This window comes from Tyto alba, unplaced genomic scaffold (genome assembly GCF_018691265.1).
Source record: "Tyto alba isolate M040663 unplaced genomic scaffold, T.alba_DEE_v4.0 Super-Scaffold_46, whole genome shotgun sequence".
Classification (NCBI taxonomy): Eukaryota; Metazoa; Chordata; class Aves; order Strigiformes; family Tytonidae; genus Tyto; species Tyto alba.
The window spans coordinates 6,610,102-6,633,198 of NW_024881322.1; the positions used below are offsets into that span (position 1 = coordinate 6,610,102).

Genomic DNA, 23,097 nt, shown 5'->3' on the forward strand with positions numbered 1-23,097 from the left:
GAAACATGAGTCAAAGCAATCTATTTGTAGTTTGCTTCAGCATGTTGTGTGCATGTGAGTGTCATAAATTTAGTAATGATGCAGTATTGATTCATTCTTGTGATTTGCCTAAAAAACTCTCTAGTAAGAGGTGACCAGGATATGGAATTTCTTTCCTTTGAAAAATATTGAGATACTGAAAATGTATTTTACTGCAAACTAAGATAGGGAAAAAACAAACAAACAAAATTTTACATGAAATTAAATTTCTGGGGAAAAGAGGATTCAGATAAAGTGAAATATTTCTTTAAGGGGGAAGGATTTGTTTCAGTGGTAGTATTTTGATTTGTATATTTTTGATTTTTATGTCATAAAATAAGTCCTATAGATCATATACAAATGTCATGAATGTATCCTGTAATTTAAAATATCCTTATAAAAAGCACTTTGAAGTGAACATGAGGAATATTTCAGATATATCTAAGTGTTCCATCTTTTACACAGGCATTAGAATTTGGACCTGTTTCAATTTGGTTTCAAATATCCAATGGCTGCTTATTTAATTTTCACCTGGTTTGACAGGTAGTATTAACTAGCTGGGTAAAGATACACATTTTAATGAAAGGCTCAAGAGGAAAATACTTGGCAGTGTGGTGAGGAAGTGATTTCCAGGCATTGAATGAAACACCTAGAAGGGCTGAGAAAAGAAGGGGACAAGTTCTTGGTCTCCATTTACAGTGTTGGTGATAAGGACTACAGATGGGTTTTGGCCACTGACCCACGGTGGCTGCAGTAACATCTGGGGCTTGTTACACACAACCGAGAAATGAAAGCAGGAGTAAAACGAAGAGAGATGGCCATTTTGTGCAGGTGGGGTCAAAGTGGGACGGATAGGACCATAAAGCTGCTTGTGAATGGCAGGTTTCATGGTTTTCTTCTCTGGGAGAGTTACTCGCTGGTCAAAAAGAAGGTGTAACAGCTGGGTGCCTGGATTTCTCCCACAGAAGTGACATTTTAGCCCATTGGTATATCTGCCAGCTAGTGAGGAGATACTCTTTAAACCTCATTTCTGAAAGTGGCGTCCGTGTAATTGTCAGTTTAAAGAAAAGGTGGAGTGAAAATACTCTTGACTTAGTTTGACAGGATCTTTCTTTTTAAAGAGTTGGCAGTTTCTAGGCTGTGAGTTTCAGCATGACTTTGATGGATGTGTGACTCACAGCATTGCGTAGCCCAGATTCGATACCAGTATGGCATATCTGGTGCTCTCAGTGGGATCTCATCCATAGGGTCTGCACTCTGCTAGGTCTTATCCCGACAGTTGCATTTGACTTTCTTGAAAGAGTTACTGGTAAGGCCTCAAATTACCAGTTCTGGGATCTGTATTTAAACAAAGTTATAGACCACTTGGGTCATTTTTTGCCCTTGTCCCAGGAAAAAAAAAAATAATTAGTCAGAATGATTAGATGGTAGAAAATATGATCTGTGATGAAATAGGTTTCTTTAGCCTTTAAAAACAAAAAACAGAAAAAAAAAAAAAACAACAAACAAACAAAACAAAAAAAACACACAAAAAAAAAAAAACACAGAAAAGAGCAAACATCTTAAACTATCTTGTTTAAATAGAAACAAGGAAGATTCTGCTTAAATGTTAAGAAAACCTTTCAATATTAGGATAGGAAAACACCAGAATGGATGTCTGGGGGAGCCATGCAGCGTTGGCAGTTGTTAAGAACAGGCTAGCTGTATATCTGCGAAGAGTGATCTAGGTATTGCTCATCGTGTGGGGGGCAATGGGAACACCTATGTGATCCCATTTCTTTCATGGCCTAAAGCTCAGCACAAGTGGCTTGAAAGCAGCAGTAACTTGTACTGTAAGCTCTCTGCAAGCTGCAAAACAGCCTTTTGAACCTCTTTTAGGTTCAGAAGTCAGCTCAGAATAAGTAAGCATCAGTCAGCTGATACTTTACAACGCAAAAATTAAGAAAGAATATCCACTAATGGTTGTAAGACATGGAAAACATTATAAACATGTTGTTACAGCAAAAGCTTATTAGCTCTTGCTGAGATACTGTCAGGCGCTTTATTGGATATGGCTTCTCACATTTTTACTGCTGGTAGATGCCTGAAGAGAGGTCCTGCCCCTCCTTAGGTCATTGCTTTAACCGCTGTTAACGCTCCACAGTCATGATTTCACCCCTGATGTTTATAGTCAGCTAAATTACAGTGGAGCACTGGGTTTGAAAACCCTCTTCTTTTTGAAAATTGACTTTTATAACTGCTGCAAAATCCATATTTTCACCTGAGTTACCCTAAAACACAACATGCTTCCTGGGGGACAAGAGGTCAGGTTAATATACCAAATACTAATTTGTGAGCCAGGAGTTCCTAGCATACAGCCTCACAGGGAAAATACATAGCAAAATATCTCAATTAAATGTTGATTTGTTCTACTCTTATACACGTTTTCTTACTGGAGGATCAAACCACAACTCCAGTTATACCTGGTATTGTCTCAGTGTTTTTCTCAGCTGCTGCAGGACACTTGCCATCTGTAGGGAACAGACCTGAAAATGATCCTCACCAAGCTCACGCTCACAGCCTTTGCTCACAAACTAGAACAGTGGCTTTATGCCCAAGTTAAGCCGGAAGATTTTTTTAGCCTGACCATTTTCACATGAGATTAACTCGGGATGATGTGCAAAAACCACTCAACCTGACGTATGTCCAGCCACCATTTCTTCAAATCTTATCCTTTGCGTAAATCTTAAAAAGGAGGTGTCTTGCTGCAGTACGCCTCTGTGAAAGGAACCTCTTTAATTCTGGGGAAATGTAATTGAAAGACCGTAAAATTCAGACAAGACCCAGATAGCTTCATAGGAAAAGTAAGGTAAGCATGTAGATGACTGCCAAAAAGCAACGAGGATGCGGTGATGGAGGAGTGTGCACATGGTGCTGGGTAAGTGAAAATCTATTGTTAGATGGCAGCATGGGTGAGTATAAATGGCAAAAGGGTGTAAATCTGAACTGAAGGTGGTATGTCAGGTCTAGTATTTCTCTGGGAGAGTTTGAGGGTGTAAATACTCTGACTGGGTTACAGGAACCATCAAAAGTAGATAGCTGAGTTTACAGGTGTGTTCACCTCAGGTCTAGACCTCTGGGCTTGACTCTGGCTGAACCTGTCAGCTCTGGAAGATCACAATATACCACTGAGCAAACCCGATTCATATCCACCAAGATTTTTGTCACTGCGTATGGACAGTGTTTAATCATTGCATGTAATGTCTGTCAGCAAGTGTATGCAAACATTTATCTGTAGACTTGACGTGATCTCCAAGGAATGTTGCTTTGCTAGTATAGGAATTACAAATTGCAACTGATCTTTCTTTTTTTTTTTTTTTTTTTAACAAAGCATGGGTTGAGTCTGTTATGTTCCTGAGAGGAGCACCTATATCTTCTCCATTTTTGTTTTCAGAAAGACTGTTAGAGGCAGATGTTTTACTTCTGCATACTGATTACTGTCAAATAGTTGAATTATATATTGAAAGATCAGCAATCTCATGGTTTATTTTAATGTAGACTAGATGATCCAAGTACCAGTAAGAATATGGGTTACAAACCTAAGGCACAGAGAAATGTCTTTGAACTGGAGAAGGGGTTTTTAGTGGATTCTGCATACCAAATAGTTAAGATATTTTTTTATTTGTTACCAGGCTTTGAAATGTTGCCCAGTAGAGGGAAATGTGATTCTATGTGAACTTTAACTTCATTTTGAAACCAACGTATTACCTGATGGTTTTCCCCAGTGCTCCACAGTACCTGTGTTTTCACGAAAGCTTTTTTCCAGTTTTGCATGCCAGTGATAAGTAGCTTTACTGCAGCATCCCATGTCAAGGCACACATGGGGCATCCAGAGAAATGGGAGGTAGACATGAAAGTGAAGAAAGGCGATACATCTCTGTGTGGCATGTAGCTGCAGACTCTATTGTCAGAAAGCTTTGAGGATGCCAAAAGTGTGCCTAGATTTAGGTAAGGTATAGCCAACTTTATGGAAGATGAGTCCATAAATTAGTGTCTTTTGTAATGTCAGAGTCCTGAGCTGGCGAGTGCAGAGTGTGACGAAGGCAGGGTCACTCCACATGTGCATCTTTCCTGTCATCTCTTCCCTAGCATCTGCTGATGGCCAGAGACAGAGCAAGAGGCTAGGTGAACTAGTTTTGTTTGAACGTGTATGGCTCGTGATCTTAGTTGTACAAGCCAGCAATCACTTACTGTGGCCAGCTGCATAATGCAGCAAGTGATTCCTGCGCTTTGGCACACGCTGCAGTGGGCAATCCTTGGCATCTCCCTTTGCAAAATCACTGAGGCTTGGTTTAAAGGCCCCAAGTGGTAGACGCTTTAGTACTTCCCTGAAACATCAGGATTGGGTGAACTTGTTGCAAGTTTTGATCTTCCGTTCAGAAAGTGTATTTAGTTTGTTTGTATAAATCTACTCCCTGCCACATCTAATTCCTTCACTGCTGATTTCAAAGGTAAAGGAGACAGAGTATGCAAATTTGAGGGTTGCACATACAGCTGTCTTGTAAACAAAACAAAAAGAAATCTTGTTTTCTTCTGTGTTAACCTTAATATATTATTTCTTCTGTGTTGCTCCATCTTGGAATTTAAAAGCCCAAACTGGGGTAGTGAATTTCTCAGTGAATGGCTGGGAGGATGCATATTTTTAGGAAATACCTTATATAGTACAATACTGTTGGTTGTGCTCTATGAATAATTAACATACTGTAGGCTGCGGTGCAGTAACCGAGCCAGGTTCATTTCTGCTGGCACAGAAAAGTCATGATTTCACTGCAAGGGACGTGGACAGTTGTTTTGTTCCACTTGTGGGAAAAACGGGTGATGTTTTTGCTGGACAGATTTCATTCTGGGGTAGGTGCTTTGACTTGAGACGGTCTCTCCTCTGCTGTTACTTGCATTTTGGTGACCACTGAGCATAGCACTCACCTTGCACCGCTGTAGCCTTTGCTGTGACGCCCTTACACGGGTCAGTGTGCCGTGCTTTCAGGTGTCGCAGTGTACTTTGGGTGCAGCCCTCTGCTGTGGATAATTGGAGGAATAAATTTTCAGTAGCAGCACTTCTTAAATGATGGGTGATCTACAGAGTGCCATTAAGAAAAAAAATAAATAGGATTTCAATTTAAAGCTTGGGAAGGAAGTGTCACAGACTTAACAGTGGCCTGCTGGGCTAAATGATTAGGAGCTGTTGTTCTTGAGGTGTGAAAACTGCCTTTCACAGTCAGAGGTTATATTTGAAACAATCAGGGAAATATAAGTTCCCTCTTGGAATGACAAGAGCTTGGCCAAAGATCCTGTTCAGGGCTTCAGGGGGCTGAACTTTCTCAAGATACATATATTTTTTTTAAGTGTGACTTTTAGGGAACTGAGCACTGGCAGAATATTCATGTGTGCAGTGTTTGTGTGCTATAGTAATGATTCATCCTGAAGGCAATGAAGGTGAAATTGCATTCTTGAACCTGGAAGTATGTTTGATTTCACTGAAACTGAAACGAACTGAAATACTTCAACAATTTATAACAAGCAGTACACTACAAGCTCTAAAACATCAGCTTAAGGGAGAAAGCAAATATTGCTATTGGCAGAGAAAGAATATTTCAGGATGCTGGGTTTGAAGCAATTTTACTCTAAAACTACTAAATAAGAACTGACAGGTTAAATGTTAATTTTTTTTCTGGGCACCAGACTGAAGCCACTCAGTGCCTGGGAAATGGAAACAAGGGCCTTGAGCTTCATATTCTGTGCGAGGCCAGTACAAAAGAGAGCCCATGTTGGGGCACCGAGCCTGTGACAGCCGGTATATACGCCCAAAATGACATAATCTGGATTAGCTTGAGTTTCCCAACCACTGGTGCGTAACATGGTGCCCATGCAGCCGGAGGGTGACGGACGTGCAGCTCCCCAGGGTCACCTGCTTGGGGGCGAACATCATGATTAAAGACAAGAATAATTAAATGCAGCATGCCTCTACTTTCTAAGCAGGTCTGCTTTGGAGGGGTCCTGTCCACCAATACCCCAGCTCTGGCACAGCTCAGCCCGCAGTCTTCTCCTCACTCCCAACACCTCCATCTCTTCACTCAGGGCTGAGCCCCTCGGCAGTTCAAGGAGCCTTGGAAGTGCTTCAAAAGTGAAAGCTAAACATTCATGTTGCTTTTCCACTGAAAATTTTCGCTTCTAATATTTCTTCAGTTTAAGGTGGTCATATTGTGTTTTGGAGTCTCCCACAGAACAGCAGTTCTCATCTGTGGATAGTCCTGTATTTCAGAGGTGGTTCCGTTTGGCTTTTTTAGTTTTCATTACTTAATTTTAAAAAATTGTCACATCCACAAAAAATGTTCACATCCAAGAATTGTAAAGCAGCTCCCTTCCCGAGTGAATCTAGCCAACTGCCAAATGTGAATCTCAAGTGACCTGAGGTTGGATGTTACACTAGGGCACAGCAGGAGAAGCACAGGGTAACAATTTTTAAAGTTTTTTTTTTTTTTTTCCTTTTTTTTTTTTTTTCTTCTTTTTTTTCCCCCCCAGATAAAAGTTATTTTCAGCAACTGTTTTATTTGGTTTCTAGTGAGCTTGGTTGGTTGTTAGCTGATAATCAGTTGTTTGAGAAACTGCTGCTAAATGTCTGCATTTCAACGCTGAATAGTGCTGATGCCCATTCAATATTAAGCAGCTGTTTAATGAAGACCTTTTTTATAATGGACATTATTTTAGTGGGTCTGCTACTAGATCTTTTTTATTATATCCTGGTTTACAAATTAAGAACCATGGGGAAGCTCTCACAACTAAATTTTATAAAACCCTAAAAAATTGAGTTTATAATGGAAATTGTAACCAGCCCATAAGTCTGATACTAGTAAATGCAGTAGTAATGCCGGACTAATTGGGGGGAGATAGTAATGAGTTTAACTCATTTTAAAAGAATAAACAATTATTTTAATTATTTGAGCACCTTATCCTGTCTAAAGGAATTATAAAAGTTATATTTAAAGTTATTACTCTGCGGTTATTATGCTGTCATTATATACATCAGGGTCGTAAAGTCAGATTTCCAATACCTTAACACTTTGTGGACCATCGACAGAATCAGTGAGGCTGCAGGGAGGCAATAGTGTCATTTATCCTACAGCATGATTCCCATCGTTCTGGCAGAAAGATAGCAAAGGTTATGGATGAGGGGAGAGGAACCTCCTCAAGAGGCTCAGCTGGCAGCTGGAGCTCCAGAGGACGCTTCCACCTGAAGTGAACATAAATGGCTCTGTCAGGGTGGCATGAAATTTATGTCTAACATTTTACAATACACATATGGAGGTGAGCTCAGAAATATGAATTGTTTGGCATAACCATTTGTACAAACAGTTGTTGATGTGCGGTTGAAGTTTGTGGCTCTGATTCTGGAGCCAAGTTGAGGAGCTAGAAGAGTTTACTGGCCTCGCTGTGGGCACAAAGCTGTGGAAGATGCAGTAAGATAGGAGTGTAAGGCTGAAAAGGAGTCCTCAGTTTCCAGTGCAAGTCAACATCAAGGAAACTCCAAATGGTTGTGTATTCACTCTAACATTTAAATAATGTAAGTTCCAATTTCCAGAAGCACCTTCTGACTTACAGAAACTAGACTGTATCTCAGGAAGTGACAAGTTCTTGTGGGAGAAAACATCTCACAAAGTTCATGGAAAAATGGAAAAATATTGTTGTAAAATGCTTCCTTGTAGTTCAGCTTGCATTATGACTAGAGATTAAGGTCATGAACATTAAGTTGGTACTGTCTCTTAGAGATTTATTGCAGAAGCTTCATACTGCTTTTAGACTCAGTAAAATCTCACAACTTTTTAGAAGAAAAAAGCCTAAAGTGGTAAATCAGTCACTAAACAACCTCCTCTGTATTGAGTGGTGAATGCTTGTCAACATGCATGGATGGCATCTTTCATGTGATCTTCTTGTGATCATCAGTAACAATGAGAGAGGTGGATCATGTCCCCACTCCCCAGCACAGCTGGTGTACTTTTTTTCTCAGAAAGCTAAAACTTGAGTATTTTGGTTGCTGCAGGTGAGAAGTATACTGAAAACCGCTTGTAAAGATTTTAATGTGCTTATCTGTTGCTCTTACGGTGCTACTTGATTAAGGCAAACACATTGCGGCACTAAAAAAAAAAGACAGGAACTTTGTAATACTCATTCAAGTTTTAATGCTACTAAACCAAAAGTGTCTGCCTAGTTTTCACACTTTCTAGTAAGGCAGAATTTTAAAATCACAGTATTCCCCTCTGCCAAAAGCACATCAAAATGCAACTGAACTCCATGGCAATATTATATAACATAAATAATGTCCTTAGCATTTAAGACTATTTAGCAATACAGACATAGCAGTCTTTATGTCACAGAAAGAGAGAGAAATGGTTTCAACCATTTCTACTTCTTTAAAATGTATACAACTAATATCCTTTAAGTGTGAACTTTCATTTCATGGAGAGAACTTGCACACTTTCTATTAGAGGTAATAAGAGAAGTGTTTCATTTTAACAATTTAATGCTAGCGCTGTCATTGTCTTTATTCTGGACTCATGGACTGCTTTTGCAGAATACAACTTTAAAATACAAGTCAACATTAACGAATTTTGAAATAAGGCTCTTATTTCTCATTTGAGTAGGTCTTTTATTTTAGTATCTGTAGGAGAACTACTCACTTCTCTAAATCCTTTTACCCCAGGAGGAATCAGCAGGGGTATTGTGACTTATTTGAAAGTGAAGAGGCTGAAAAGCTTTAGAGAAGGCATTGTAATCTGCTATAAAAGGCGTGCAGGACAGAGGCAGAGATTTGGAGTTGTTGGTAGCTCTCCAACACACAGGAGAGAAGCATGAGATGGTTAGATTACTCACAAAGTGTTAATCCTGAACAATGAGGAAGTTTTAAAAAAAAAAAAAAATCCCAATCCTTGTTAGGGATTAACTAGAACAAAGAGGCAAGCATCTCTTCTTTTGTTGTTGCGTTGAGATGTATGGTCTCCTGTCCTTTTGACTTATCCAAAGTTCACATACGGAAAATGTTATCATTACAAATACAAAGCCTGTATCTATAATTGTGTTAGTTACAAAGCACTCTCACCTCATTAAGAAATCAGTGCTGTTAGCTTTCTGTTTTTAAAGAAACAGTATATTATACCCAGAAAAACATGGTAAGATGGGGAAGCAGGCTTGCAATGGGTCTCATCTCTCATTTTTTCCCAGGTTGCTAGGTTGGCATTCATAACTGACTATCTTAACTCATACGGTGTGTACAATGAGATAGGTGACTTTCTGCTTTTGGTACCTTGTCACTCAGTCTGGGTTAAGAACTGGCTCTACTTGGCTTCCAAGAGGATGACACGATTACATTTTGAGCTAGTGGAGCTGAGGTTGCTTGGTAAACATGCTAAGGCAGTTGGTTGGGACCTTGAAAGCCCTAAAAAAGTGTGTTTGAGGACTCTCAGTGGGGGACTCACCAGCGGTGATCATGCTGTGATACTATTTTGTGGACAGCATTGAGAACACTGTGTTTACTGGTCAGAAGAGTATCCTTCCTGGACAATACCTCCTGCTAAGCTGCTTTCAACCCAGCCATGAAGCTTTATCTGTCATAATGATTGTGACTCTGAGCTGTTGACTGACATCTTAGTCTCCTGGCATCTGTAGAAATTCAGTGGACAAATGTTAATCAAATTCAGCAAGCAGAAGACTTAGTGTTTGTTCCTTTCTGATGCAGTTTTCCTGAAAGCGAATGGTTCCTGCTCACAAGGAATCCAGGTTCTTAAAATGCTGGAGAATTGCAGGTTTGGGAGAGAAATTTGCTTCCATTCACGGATTCATCGCTGTGCCAGCAGCCAAGCCCTGGTCAGTGGGACAGGACTTGGCCAGTCATTGTAACTGATTTTTCGGAAGCAGCTTTATAGGAATTCAGAAATCCTGTACTTCACAGACAGACCTAGGCATGTTTCCCATTGTTCATGCTTTAGCACCAGCCACCTGTGCTTCATCAGATGTCAGTTGTCTGTGCACTGTCTGTAAGGATATTTTCCAGGAAAAAAAGGATTTTTACCCTTGTCACATGTTAGTGATATTAGTAGAATGATGAATATCAGAACTAATCAGCCTCCTGAGAACCATAGTTAGGCTTGGGATATTACTGTGCAAATAGATAGTAAAGGGCTAATATTCTTATGTTATCTATAAACATCTCCTGCATCTAATTGCTAACAGAGCATACAGAAAAAATATTCTTCCGTCCCATTATGTGCTTTTTCTTCACTTGTCTTCAGTAGAGCAACTGATGTAACTTTAAGAGTTCACAGTTTGAATACAATAGGCTTCATTGATTTTTCTTTTTAATTTCCCACTGCTGAAGTTTGCTACTAAACACTTTCCAGTAGTGACAGAGAAGTGGACTATATCATGATGTTCTGCTTTATGCGAAGTGGATATTCCCTTTTAGCAGTATAATGAAACTGGAAGCCATTTAGTTGAAACTCCAGGCTCAGAGTATTTGTTTGTTGTCTAGTATCTCCCAAGGTTCAGTGCCAAGTAAGAACTACACTGCTAGTCTCTCAATAGGTGAGATTTTATTTGCGTAAGAAATGATGTGTATTAAACAAAATTGTGGATTGTCACTTGCTTTGCACTTTATAAATAAAAGTCCAGACTCCCTGAAGGAAAATCTAAAGGTTACAGTGGAACTTTCATTTTATTTTGTTTTTCACCCACGACCCCAGGTTTAAAAAATGGAATTAAATCATCTGAATGTGTTCAAGTCTGGAAGTGATGAGCATCCAGCACTCCTGATAGTAACATAATTTCTTTAGGGGTTCATATATTGACACTGGACACCAACATTAACCTCTTGTTCTCTAAAATCTTGGTGTTAAGAATCATCTCTTTTTTTAGTTATATAACAACCTCTGTAGGGCTTCTAGTTCCAAGACCCTGATTTTTGTATTTATCACAAAAGGGGAATTACCTTTGCAGCCTATACTGAATACTGTTTTGTATGAAATGTTTTCATGTCCTATGAAAATACCTTGGTTCCTGAAATGTAAGTGCAGTAAATTAATTAAAAATAAACTACTGTGGCAATGTGCAGAGGAACAAATGGGCTCAAACGGGGAAGCAAACACTCAGAATTCATTCATGTTCACCGGCTCAGACTTAATGCTCCTTTCTGGAGGCTTTTGGGTAAGTCAGTTTTAATTTACAGGTGGAACCCGAGGATCCCACCTCTCCAGTAACACCCTGGGTAGGAGTTGTACAGGTTTGCTGGGGGTTACCCTGCAGCAGCCTGTGGCTGTGTTGGCTTAGAAAACGGTGCAGGTTCTTCCCATCCACTGCTGAAGTAACAGGTGAAACAACCGCCCATTGTCACGTGGAAAAGAATGCAGACCGTGGCAGTATCTCGTGGCTTTATAAAAGTGCATGAGCTCTGGGAACAAATCTGTTAGGATAAATTACTGACGTCAGTGATGCTTACTGCTGAACGTAACAAACCAAACTGCAATTGTGAGTCCTTCCCCACCTCAGAAAGGTTCTCTGCCTGCCATTCTTTGCTCATTCTGCTTTGAAGTGCTCTAATTAGGCTTCGTCTCCTCTGTGGGTTTCCCCAAATAAAAAGTGATATATTTTTTATAGAAATGTTATCTTTGAGGTCCATTAATGGTCCAATCTTCTTACATTATCTGTAAATCTGTGTAAATAAAGGCTATTTTTAAAACCTTCCTGTGCTGTTCAAAGGCTTGTTTATATTTTTCAGAAGGCTGTAGTGTTTGCATTATAATGTAAAATGGGAAAGCACCTCTTCTGTTAGTAGCAAAACCAAATAAAACCTTGAGTAATATGAAAAAGATACTTGGTCATGTGTTACTTTTTTTTTTTCATGCCTCAGTGTACCGGACACTCGCAAAGTACAAACATTAAAGAAGTATTCAGAAATTAATATGTTAGTTCTCTGAGGACTAAAAGGTCCTTTTTTACATAATAGGATGGTAAATTGTTTTTATCTGTTGTAGAATCATTCCAAATATGCAGTTTATTTTTCTGTTTCAGGCTTCTAAGGGCCCAGTCTCTGGATTGGTACTATAATAATGTCAAAAGCCGCTTTAAATGTTTTGGAAGTGCCAAAGTCCTGAAAAACTTATACAAGAAACATAGACTGGAGAGCGGAGTTTGTCCTGATGTAATAGGTGAGAACAGCTGTGTTGATTTCTTATCAGTTTATCTACTTTAACACACAAGCTGAGACAATGGAAATTCTGAGATTATTTCAGAAGATATTTTTTTAAAGCTTTTTTTTTTAATAAATTCCTCAGTGGAGAGAAAAATTAGGTAAAGTATCTAGACAACTGTTTAAGAATTCAAAGATTGTTTAATCTTAATTATGCCACTGATACAGAAGAACTGTCATCTTGGTCTGTAAATTGTAGTTTGTATTGTAGCCTGTGTCACAAAATTTATCACAGTTCTGAGTACTCAGTGAATGAGAAGATAATTATGCACTCAACATTTGGCCTTAGAGCACATTTCCATGGGGTTTGAAGCAAAATTTGGTTAACATGGGATACTTTCAGTGTCCAAATTGACCAAAACTTATATTATCCTCACTTAGTTTTGTGTGCTTAAGGTTCTGAAACTGGCCACGTCTTATTTTTGTATTGATGTTTGTAAATGGTTAAAAGATGCTGATTAAGTATTGGCATCACCCTTTTAAATGAAGAGACACGGTTCTCCTTTAACTATGGTGTTACAATGCCTCATCCCATAAAAGAGTAATTGGAGATATAAAATTGGTTAGAAGAAGTGACGTTTGGTGTCATACTGGAAACTTTACCAAATTACTCCAAACACAGCTAGCTGAATGTTCAAAATTTCATTGGATTTATTGGACCAGATACTTTTCCTAATGTAATTCTTTTGAAATTTGTACAGAGACTGTAATTTAATTTTTCTGTAGTCTTTACTTTGGATTTTTCTGAAATTATATAGGGTGGTAAATGGACTCTCTAGTCCTGAGTGAAAATTTTAGGTGTTTCTCATGAAAATTTTCATAGAAGCTTCTAGGGAGAAGTGACCTATGCATTAAATTCTGGTTTATTAGTCTTTTTGATTTCTCTGTATAAAATTCAATTTTCTTGAGAGGTTTCATTAACGGTTGAGAACACATATGTATGAAGACAAGAAAATCCGTGTCAGTGAGGGCAGAAATGGGACAATGGAATTAAAAACTGGGGGAATGGAATTAAAAACTTGAGCCGTAGTCTCACTGCATTTGTCCTTGAATGGCAGTGTGAGCAATGCAATGATGAGTTGCAGTGGCATGTGCACTCTGCGAGACCTTTCTAAGGAAGGCCTTTGAGTCTAAATGTTATTGCTAACTTTCTTCCACCCTCCATGTGACTGTTAGGTAAACCTTTTGTTCCCTTTGAAGATAAATACTGGTATACGTGTCTGGGTTTTATCTTATTTATACAGCATTGCCCTTTAAAATGTGGAATCTATTTCAACCCCAAATGTCATATTAAAGACAAATTCCCTGTATTTAACTTCTACCACGTAAGTTTTATACATGGTAGGTTCTTCCTCTCTCTTTTTTACTGTACAAATAATTTTTTCCATCCAAAATGAATGAGAGAGGTCTTTCATATAAAAGCAGTCGTGTTTTGTACAAAAGCTGCTGCAGTCATGGTTTATACAAAAGGTAGGAGGAATTTTTTGGTTATCCCTCTTTGTGTGAGGTGCCACCATATCTTGAGTGAATATTCTAATCTAATAATGCCTCGGCTCTTAATGGATACTTTTTATACTAATGCACAGTACTGTCTTTTTTGAGCAGAAGGAAGTTTTTTTGAAGGAAGCTTTGAAAATGAAGGAAGCATTTGTGGCAGCGACTCTACATTCTACCGACAGACAGAAGGTATGCTGCTAAAAACTCATTTGATTAAAACACAGTCCTTACACTTTGAATTACTAGGCAAATAGCCTAGAATGCTGGTAAGTTCTGTTCACAGATCCAGCAATCTTTTAGCTGAAACATTTAGCAAGATAGCCAAAATCTTTGGATTTTTTTTTTTTTTCTGGGATATCTTGCTTTAGTATTACAGCTAATATACGCTTAAGCTAGTGCAATTTTCTTAATGTTCAGGTTTTGTTGTTTTTCTCCCATTTCCTTTCCTATGCTCATATATTTTCACGTTCTCTTTCTCCTGTTCTGTAGGTGTTTATAGGAAGCTTACAAATTTTCTTCCTATGATTTCTTCCTAACTATTTTGCTGGATTCTAAAATAAGCAACAAAAAAATACTGGGGTTTATTGTATTTAATATTTACTTTTAAGAAGTAACATAGAGATTGAGACAAACTTCTCTGTCTTAAGGTATTTATTTTACTGTGCAAAATTATGGTTTGAGGAAATTAACTGTCATGAACAACTTAAGATTCTAATATATGTACAGGATACGAGTCTTGAAGTTTGGAGCTCATTTTGCAAAATGTACATATATAAGGAACATGGTGGTTTTTATCTTATTCTTTACCTAGGACACAGCATGATGGATACCCTTGCTGTGGCCTTACGTGTTGCAGAGGAAGCAGTGGAAGAAGCTATTTCTAAGGCAGAGACCTACAGTGACAGCCTGGTAACATTACAAAAAAAGAAAAAAAAGTATTAATTTAAATAGAACGATTATGTTTCTTTTAATTTGGGTAGTGGTACAAAAACAAGTAGATACAGAAGAAAACATAAAGAAACAGTGACTATCTCATACCTAAAGAGTTGGGTATGTGTTTTCTGAACTTGTATCCAAGCCGCATGTTGCATTTCAGAAGGTGACATGCAATGTAAGTACCTGTAATTTATTCCCAAAGCTCCAGAAGGGTGTATTACCCCTTTCCTGATCTATACCATTTCTGTGGAAAGGCTATTTTTATGTGATTCTAGCAACTACAGATATCCATTTTCATGTAGGACAAGCAGAACGAGGCTTGTTACTTGCAGGAACACAAGGAGGACCTCATAGAAGAGCTGGCCACAACCATCGTGCAGAAGGTATGGCATGCAGTTTTTCCCATCTTGTTTAAAAGCTGCAACACAGTCCTCTAGTCTGGTGAGCTTTAACTCTGCTAACAGCAAAAAGGATGACACCAATGTAGAAAGTAGAGTAAATGACAAGTTGCAACTTCAACTATCACAATATAGTCTTAATCAGCTACATCTGACAGAGAAATCAATTTATAAATAAACTTAATCCAGTGCCTAAACTGATGCCCTACACCCTCAGACCTGAGAGATACCACTTCCTCAGGTGTGTGATATCCTTGCTTTGAAGAGGAGGCCCCTGCTCGATGGAATTTGACATCTGTACTTCACTTCCCAAAAGGCACAAAGTTTTCCAATGAAAAGAATCATAGAAACACAGAATGGTTTGGGTTGGAGGGCTCTTGACCATACCAGCTCTACTGAACCCTTCATCTGCAACACATACAAAAAAAACCTCCATCATTAAAACAGAATTCTGATAATGATGCTGTGAGACACCCCAAAAATCACAGAACCTTCTGTGTGTCTGATTCACGTGGCTTTTTCCAGAAACCTCCTTTTTCTCCCTGCAAAACTTGCAGTTGACACTGATACAGCACAGAAATGGAGGGCTAGTGGGAAAAAATACCCTTTGGGTATGTCTGGAGCAAGGCAAGAGGAACATGAACAGGGTGCTGCTGAGCTCCTGTGATCAGTAATGTAACCACTCCACTAAGTTAGTCTCCCTCCATGTGAACTAAGCTAATTGCCACATCTGTGTATGGGGTGTGGTGTTTGACAATGTATGTATCACACACCAGAAGAGGAACTTGTTGTTTTTAAGGCTATCAAGCCAGAAGAGCAGCAGCTCAATGGAAAATAATCTGCCTTCTTTTTGAATAGGGATGTTAGAAGATTAATTCTGTTTATGAGGTCTTTGATAGTCCAGAGCCTATCTCAGCCAAGCTTGCATTGCTACCACTTTTGTCAAAAGCTGCCTAACAGGATCTTTTATGCCACAAAATAATATTTTGTAGATGTTTTAAATCTGAGTCAGAAAAGTTGTGGAAATTAAGTGTAGCAGGATATAATCTGTCAGTGTAGGGAGGCAGGTAGTCCATATGATCTTCTCTCTCTCTCTTAAGATGGTGTAAATTTTTAAAAACAAAAATAATGCCTAGACACCTAAGACCTCTTTGTTTTCAGTAGAAATGTGTCTAGATGACATGGGAGCTTTTGAAATTCCCCTCATATCTAGTATTTTATGTTTCTTTGCAAAAATTCTTGTCTGAGAAAATACTTGACACTTAGATGCTGGTAATGTTTAAAGTGTTACTGTAGGAACAGGTTTCCATGTTTATTTAACTCACCTCTGATGTTCCTGCAGGCATAGATTATGATTTATTGTACCCATGCTTATGTGCTTGCAAGCAGTGTGACTTAGATGAGAAGAAATTCATGCAAGTCGTCAGAATCATCCTTGCATGAACTGGAGCAAAGGCAAATGGAAACTCCGATGTTCTTCCCAAGCAATTTGCCTTGGGACAGGGTTAATGTAGTTTTTCTCCATATGGCTCAGACAGTATTTTCCAAGCACCTTTTTTTTTTTATTCCCCTCCCACCCCCTGCCCCTCTACTTTACAGATTATAAAGAAGCAGAAGAGCAAAACTGAGCAGGCCGAGGCTGACTTTGAATGGCCACCATCCAGGAGCAGTGGCCTGGCATCTGTTGCGGTCTCAGATCAGAGTATGCTGACTTTTCCAGGGAGCCGCAGGGGATCCTACACGTTATGGGTAAGTGACTTAGCCCAACTATTGATGCTTTCTGCTGCACAAAACAGGAGGATTGGAATCATGGATAAGTATGCTTACTGCCCGGAATGGTACATAGAGACTTGCAGAGAACAAGCGTTAAACCTTTGTCTGGACTGTCACTCAGTTGCATGCTTTCCTAGCACATCATGGGCCATGGAAGAACATCACAGACATTGTGTTGTATTGGTGAGCGTGTTGGGGAGGACAAAGTTTGTGCTACAAGCAATCTTGCTGCTTGATTTGAATGCTAAAAGGACTCAGCGCTCCAGTGGTTATTCCTTAGAACAATTTTTATGCTCACTTAGCTTTTATTTGGATATTTGCTCAATGTTACATTTTCTATTGTACAATGTTAGATTTCTGTAATTTTTTTTTTCTCCTTAGCCATCTTAAAGAAAACAGCCACCACCAACAGCAAAAAAGTAAACCTAACAGTAAAGTCCCATTTACGTCTTACAGTAAAGAGTATTTCCTTATTGTTTTCATCACAGTGTCTTTAGCTCCTGCTATAAAGCTGAAGAAACTCTGACAAGCTGCATTAGTAACATTTTAAGAGCAGCAGCAAGGGAAAAGACGTGAAAATAAGCTATAGGCTTGGATAGGCTGTTTCACGATCAGAGATAGAGGACAGTGACAGATGAGTTCCAGTGAGTTTTGATACAGTGCTTTAAGCTGCTGCTCCCAAGTGCGATGCTACTGTGCCAGTAACCACCTCTCCCCCACTGAGCAGAATCACCAGAATTTAATGTGTGCTGTGCCTTAGTTCCCAGCTAAGTTTCCTAGCTTACACTGCCAGTGTAAATACATTCATGCCAGAATATAAGACTGTGGGCCAGAATTGCTGAGATACAGACTCACATTCTCGTCCCCCCACCTATTTCCAAATTGAAGGAGTAATGCCTTTAACCTGCTGCTGTTACCCAAGTGATCGGAAGTCAGGGTGAGCATGTTTAGGCACTTTGCTCTGTAGCTCCTGGGCAACTTGTTTGTGGAACATAAGAGCCAGGAGAAGGAGAGTTAATTTTGTGTCTGACTCAAATGAGTTTTCTTTCTGGAGTTTAAGGACAGGACCTAGAGGAACATGCTATTCAAATCCTCAGTTATTAAACCAAAAGCCTGCTGTTGTTCTGCATTTGGAGAGTTAAGTTTGAAGTCAACACCTTTTGAAATTCTGATTTGAAGTAACAAGTCTGAGTCCTGATTTTTTGCCGGAGGGAGCCTCGTTGGTTTGAGAAATAGTAGACTTTGTGGAGAATACTGGAGTAGCAGAAATATCATGCTAAGATAGAAAAGCCGCAACAAACAGCTTCAAAACTTCTACAGCCATCAGTCAGTACTAGGGATCCATATGTATACAGTGCTTTATATGAACTTTCTCCCTCTTTACAGGGTCTTTTACCACATTTGTCACCATTTGGTCCAGTTGTCTTCCCACAGTGTGTTAAGGAACATGAATTAATTTGGCCATCTAGTCTGGATTCTCTCACTCCTCCCATAAATTCAGTTTCTGCCTTTTGCTTTGCTAGGGTTGTTTTATTGCTTTCTTCTGTCCTTGGAAGTGTGCATGTGTTTATTTTTGCTTTGCTTTGAAAAGAGAAGAATTTTCTTAATATAACCAGACACCCTTTGAAAGGCAGCATAGCTCCAGTTGCTCCCATAGCTAATATAGTTGCAGTTATGTTAGCCTATTAGGCTAGCAGAAATAAAGTCATAGGAGCTCTAACAAAGGGTCCACTGGAAAGCATACTGAAAGGTAGCTTGTGCAGAGCAAATGTACAGCCATTAGTCTGCTTGATTGAATAGCAGTGGAACAACACAAATTCCTTTTTCTGAGCTCGCTTTCCATTCAACTTTGCTTTCATTCAGCTACAAATGGTAAGCATGCATCTGTCAGGGGATTTTCAGGGCTAAACTGCATCAGTTTCTCCTCTGTATATCATATGAGAAAGTTACCTTTTCTGCCAAAAGAATTGAATTTTTTTTTTCTTTCCAAAACCAAGCCTAGCTTCTACAGAAGGTGTCAGAGAGGCCCTATGGCGATATGCTCTTTCCAGGCAAAGCTTCTTACTCCTTCCCAGGTGGATTTTGGAAATCTTGAGCCCAAGCCTGGAACAGTAAATCTTCATGGGCTCCACTGCAATAAGTGAAGTTTTTGTATTTCCTAACTGATGACATTATGTTGACCAAAAAAACCCAAGCTCTTGATTTGTACGCACATCCTACCATTGAGCTGTGTGTGTTGGCTTAGTTTGAGCAGAGATCTGCCTGTAATGATAAAAACCCTTTCCTGTTAGCACATGCCACAGCTAACAAGGGGGCTCTTGCAACAGATTTATTAGGGTAGGTGTTCCTAGTGTAACTGAGGTTTTTGTAGACAGACTATGTGGCCACAACAACCCTAAGGGAAGCAAAAAAAAAAAAAGTGTGCATTTTTTTTTATCTAATCTTTTCCTATTTTTTTCTACTCAAGTTGACTATTATTTGGTTAGAGTTATGTACATGGACCTGTTTCCCAATAAGGATTATTTAAGTAGAAGTTCCTTTGTTTAAGACTTTGATTGTTTCCTGGCAAACATATCCATACTTGAAGCAAGCAGAAGCAGGGTAGATTAAATAAAAGGGAAGAAGAAACATGATTAATGGAAAGATAGACATGCAGAGGAAAGCAAGGTAAGGCAGATAGGATTTCATAATTTGAAACTGGAAATTTATCATAGAGCAAGTATTTTAACATGTCTTCTGTGTAGAAGATAATGCATGCAGTCTTGCTAGCACAATAAAGCTAGCAACATACGGTTACTTAAGGCGGTTGCATGCAATAACACTGGCCTTTAGAAACCCATGTTTATTATTGCATTGCATTTTATTACCAAAGTCACTTGCTTAAGTGCGTGGGGGAGCTGTAATAATCCCAGGTGTAACTGCATGATTATACCTGCCAAGCAGTTTTTCTTTTAATCACAGATATTTGTGTGCATCCATCCATATCAGCCAGAAACTTTCAGTCGGCTCCAGAAGCCCTTCGTTACCACCCTGCTCATCCAAAATCCCTTGCCTTGAAATTATCATTAAATAAATTAAACTGCCTCTTTGTAGTATGAAGTAAATGCTGTATGCAGGGAACTTGAGCTGTGTAAGCTGGGGACAGCACAGTGCCAAGAGACTAACTACATGAGACCTCCTTGACTGGAGAAAAATCTATTGATCTTCATTTTAAGGAACACACACACACGGTATCTCCCTGAAATATGTTATTGATTGTTTAACTGCAGTACTCTGGTGTGGTAGTAGCCATAGATATTGTCTTTTCTATTTTTTCCTCTTAGATTTCTTTGAGATCCCTTGCCCATGCTAAAAATAGCGATACAAGGCTGAATATTTTATTTCTCCATCTCATAAAAAGAGATGGATGGCACCATCTGTTTCTCATTACCAATAAGCAAAGGCTGTATAATGTTGGGATAGGAGGAGCTTAGAGCAATGGGCGGATGCTCCTCTGCTCTCTCAGTCCATTTTCCCCCCATACATCACTGCCAGTGAGAGCAAACGACCAGGTGGCATATTGTGTCCCATTTAAACACTGATGGAGTGCAGGCATCCTAGTGTGTTCTAAGTGCAGTATCAATGGTCTTTATTTTACAGCTAAAAGATTGCATATATAAACAGAAGCTCATCCATAATTTATGGTATATAAAACAGCTAGGGATATAGGGGAAAGGAGGATTTCATTAAATACACATTATAATGCACCTCAGGGGAAGCAGAAATTTACTGGTTAAGGTAATTATAAGGTCTACAGTGTACCAACAGTTGTTTTTGGTTTTGGTTTGATTTTTTTTTTTTTCCCCTTTGATTTGTTTTAAAGAGAAGGAAGGTTCCACAAGCCTGAGGTCCAGCACTGCTTTGGAAATCCCTGGAGGTTTTGCAGGTGCTCTATACATTCGTAGGTTTGTCTCAAACAAATATTTGAAGAAAACCTTTTTGAGGAGGAATCCTGGTTAGCAGTCTTAAGACACAATGGGAGAACTATTTCAGTTGAGGGATGCATGACACTGTAGGAAGTTGATACCAGCTGACAGCAGTTCTTACCTGTCAATGACTCTGTATCAGAAACATCGTATTTATGACTAATTAATAAATGTGTCATGTCATAGAGAAGATGGAGCTTTTAGCTCTTACACATGAGCTGGGGTCAGAAGATTGCACAGAGTGTATTGCTGGGACCTACTTCCAATGAAGCAGGCATGCATTTGTTCAGAAGCCCATCAACTGAATCCTGATGGGTTATTTACTGTCTTGTTTCCTTCCAGAAGCAGCCAACCACAGCACCATCTTCTCTGCACAGAATGGAAAGAACAGTACACTTTGAGATGGAAAAGCGCTTGGTGCTTTAGAAAATAATGGGTCATTTTTATTAATATTTATTGAGAAGATCCAACTTTCTTTGTGTACTTTCCAGGTTACAAATCTTCCTGTCATCTGCTGCAGTTGTAATGTTGTAGTCTCACTGCAAAAATGATCTGGATTTCAGATCAAGACAGCCATAGATTTGATTTCAAATCAAATCAGTCCATAGTAATCTGGCTGATTTCCCTCCTTCTACTGCAACAGAAGGATAGGATACATCTGCTTTTGCAATTCTGACTCAGCAATTAGTACCACTTTTTAAGGCTTCAGGTGTCTAAATAATCAGTGCAAGGCTAAACATGACAGCATTGTCCTTTTAAAGTATTTGTACAGTTTGCGTTTCTTTGAGATGTGCCTCTAGCAGAAGATTACTGATTCTTGGTTTCAAGGACTATTCATGCACCAAACATCCAAGAAGACCATTTTGGATGCTAGGTATATGATCAAGCCCATACAGGCCTAAATTCAGCTGAATTGCATTTACTGCCAGCAAATGAAGGTAGGTTTTAAGTCATAAAAGGGAGTTGGAGAGAGGATAGAGGAGGGCGGTCAGTCTATAATGTTATTTTCCAAATAATTTAGGTCATATGTTGTTCTTTCAGCTTTATTTTGTTTTAAAGATGCTATCCTAATACACTGCTGGGTATCACAAAGCTTTAAGGTCTAACTTAAAACCGGTGATGCTCAGAGCCAGGCTGCCTGACAAATCTTACTTTATTTTTAGATGAAATCAGGGTGTCTAGTGTCACAGCAAGAAGCAAATAAACACAGAACACTTAAGGCTCCCTCTGTCAAGTGGGTGTTTGAGTAGGAGATACAGTGATTCTCTCTGATGGGTGAGTGCTCTGCTGAGCACAGCTTTGTAGATGAGGGTCAGAACAGAACATGAAAGGTTGTGCAGGGCACTGAGCAACCTAGAAATTAATGAAAAAAGAGTAATCGTGTTCAGTAGAGAGTATTCTCTTGGAAACAAAAAAAAAAAAAGTGAGTTTAAGTGTGAGGCTGCAATTAGACTTGAGACAAAAATGCCAGCTCACCTATTTCCCCTACCCTTTTATACACATGCACTGTCCCCACGGGCTACAGTAGTAGCGACTTAGAATCATACTGTCCTACACCAGAACCAGGGATCTGGCCTTCGCAGTTGCTCAGCTTTCTCATCTTTATGTAATATGGTAATACTGTCATCACAGATTACTAACTGAGCTCATGGTGTCTTCAAAGAAAAGGTGTTACGCAACTGGGAAGCATCTCCCCTGTTTGATATTTGTTGTTTTTTTAAAAAGATGTAATAGAATATTCCAAGTTTGGGAGGAGGGAAGAAGAATGGGCTATGGGGGAACATGTGAGGAACAGTAACAACTAAACAAACAGAGGTACCTGTAAAGGCACTGCTTAGATTACAATTGCACTGGTACATCTACCCTCTGTTCCTATCAAAGTACCTAACAATTGATTTACCACAAACTTCTATAGACCTGTTCAAATAAATCAATTAACGTTGATTGAACTGTGCTATTTTATGCTCCTAGCACTTTCCTAAATTGTTAGCCCCATAAGTATAAAAAAAGACGCTGATACTCATATTCTAGAACCTATATTTAAATATCCCTTATTACTAGTTTACAAATCCCTTGCAACCAAAACAATATCATTTTCACATGTGGGGCCTGCTTATTATTGCCAGGGGGGGAGAAGTCCCTCAAACACTATGGATTATATTTCTGTGTGGTGCTCTGTAGAGCTATTTGCATGCTCAGCAGCTGTGGGTTTATTGGGGAATAACCTCCTGCCTCTCGC

At 39.1% G+C, this 23,097-nt stretch overlaps 1 protein-coding gene across 1 annotated transcript in view; it reads left to right on the top strand.

The window, feature by feature from the left end:
• LOC104363948 (myosin VIIA and Rab interacting protein) overlaps nt 1-23,097 on the top strand; it is a 225,725-nt gene that overhangs the window by 161,799 nt on the left and 40,829 nt on the right. Inside the window, 5 exon segments of the mRNA XM_042806480.1 lie at nt 12,112-12,248; nt 13,895-13,975; nt 14,598-14,695; nt 15,025-15,105; nt 16,720-16,869. Of these exon segments, the coding sequence (XP_042662414.1) occupies nt 12,112-12,248; nt 13,895-13,975; nt 14,598-14,695; nt 15,025-15,105; nt 16,720-16,869 (547 nt within the window).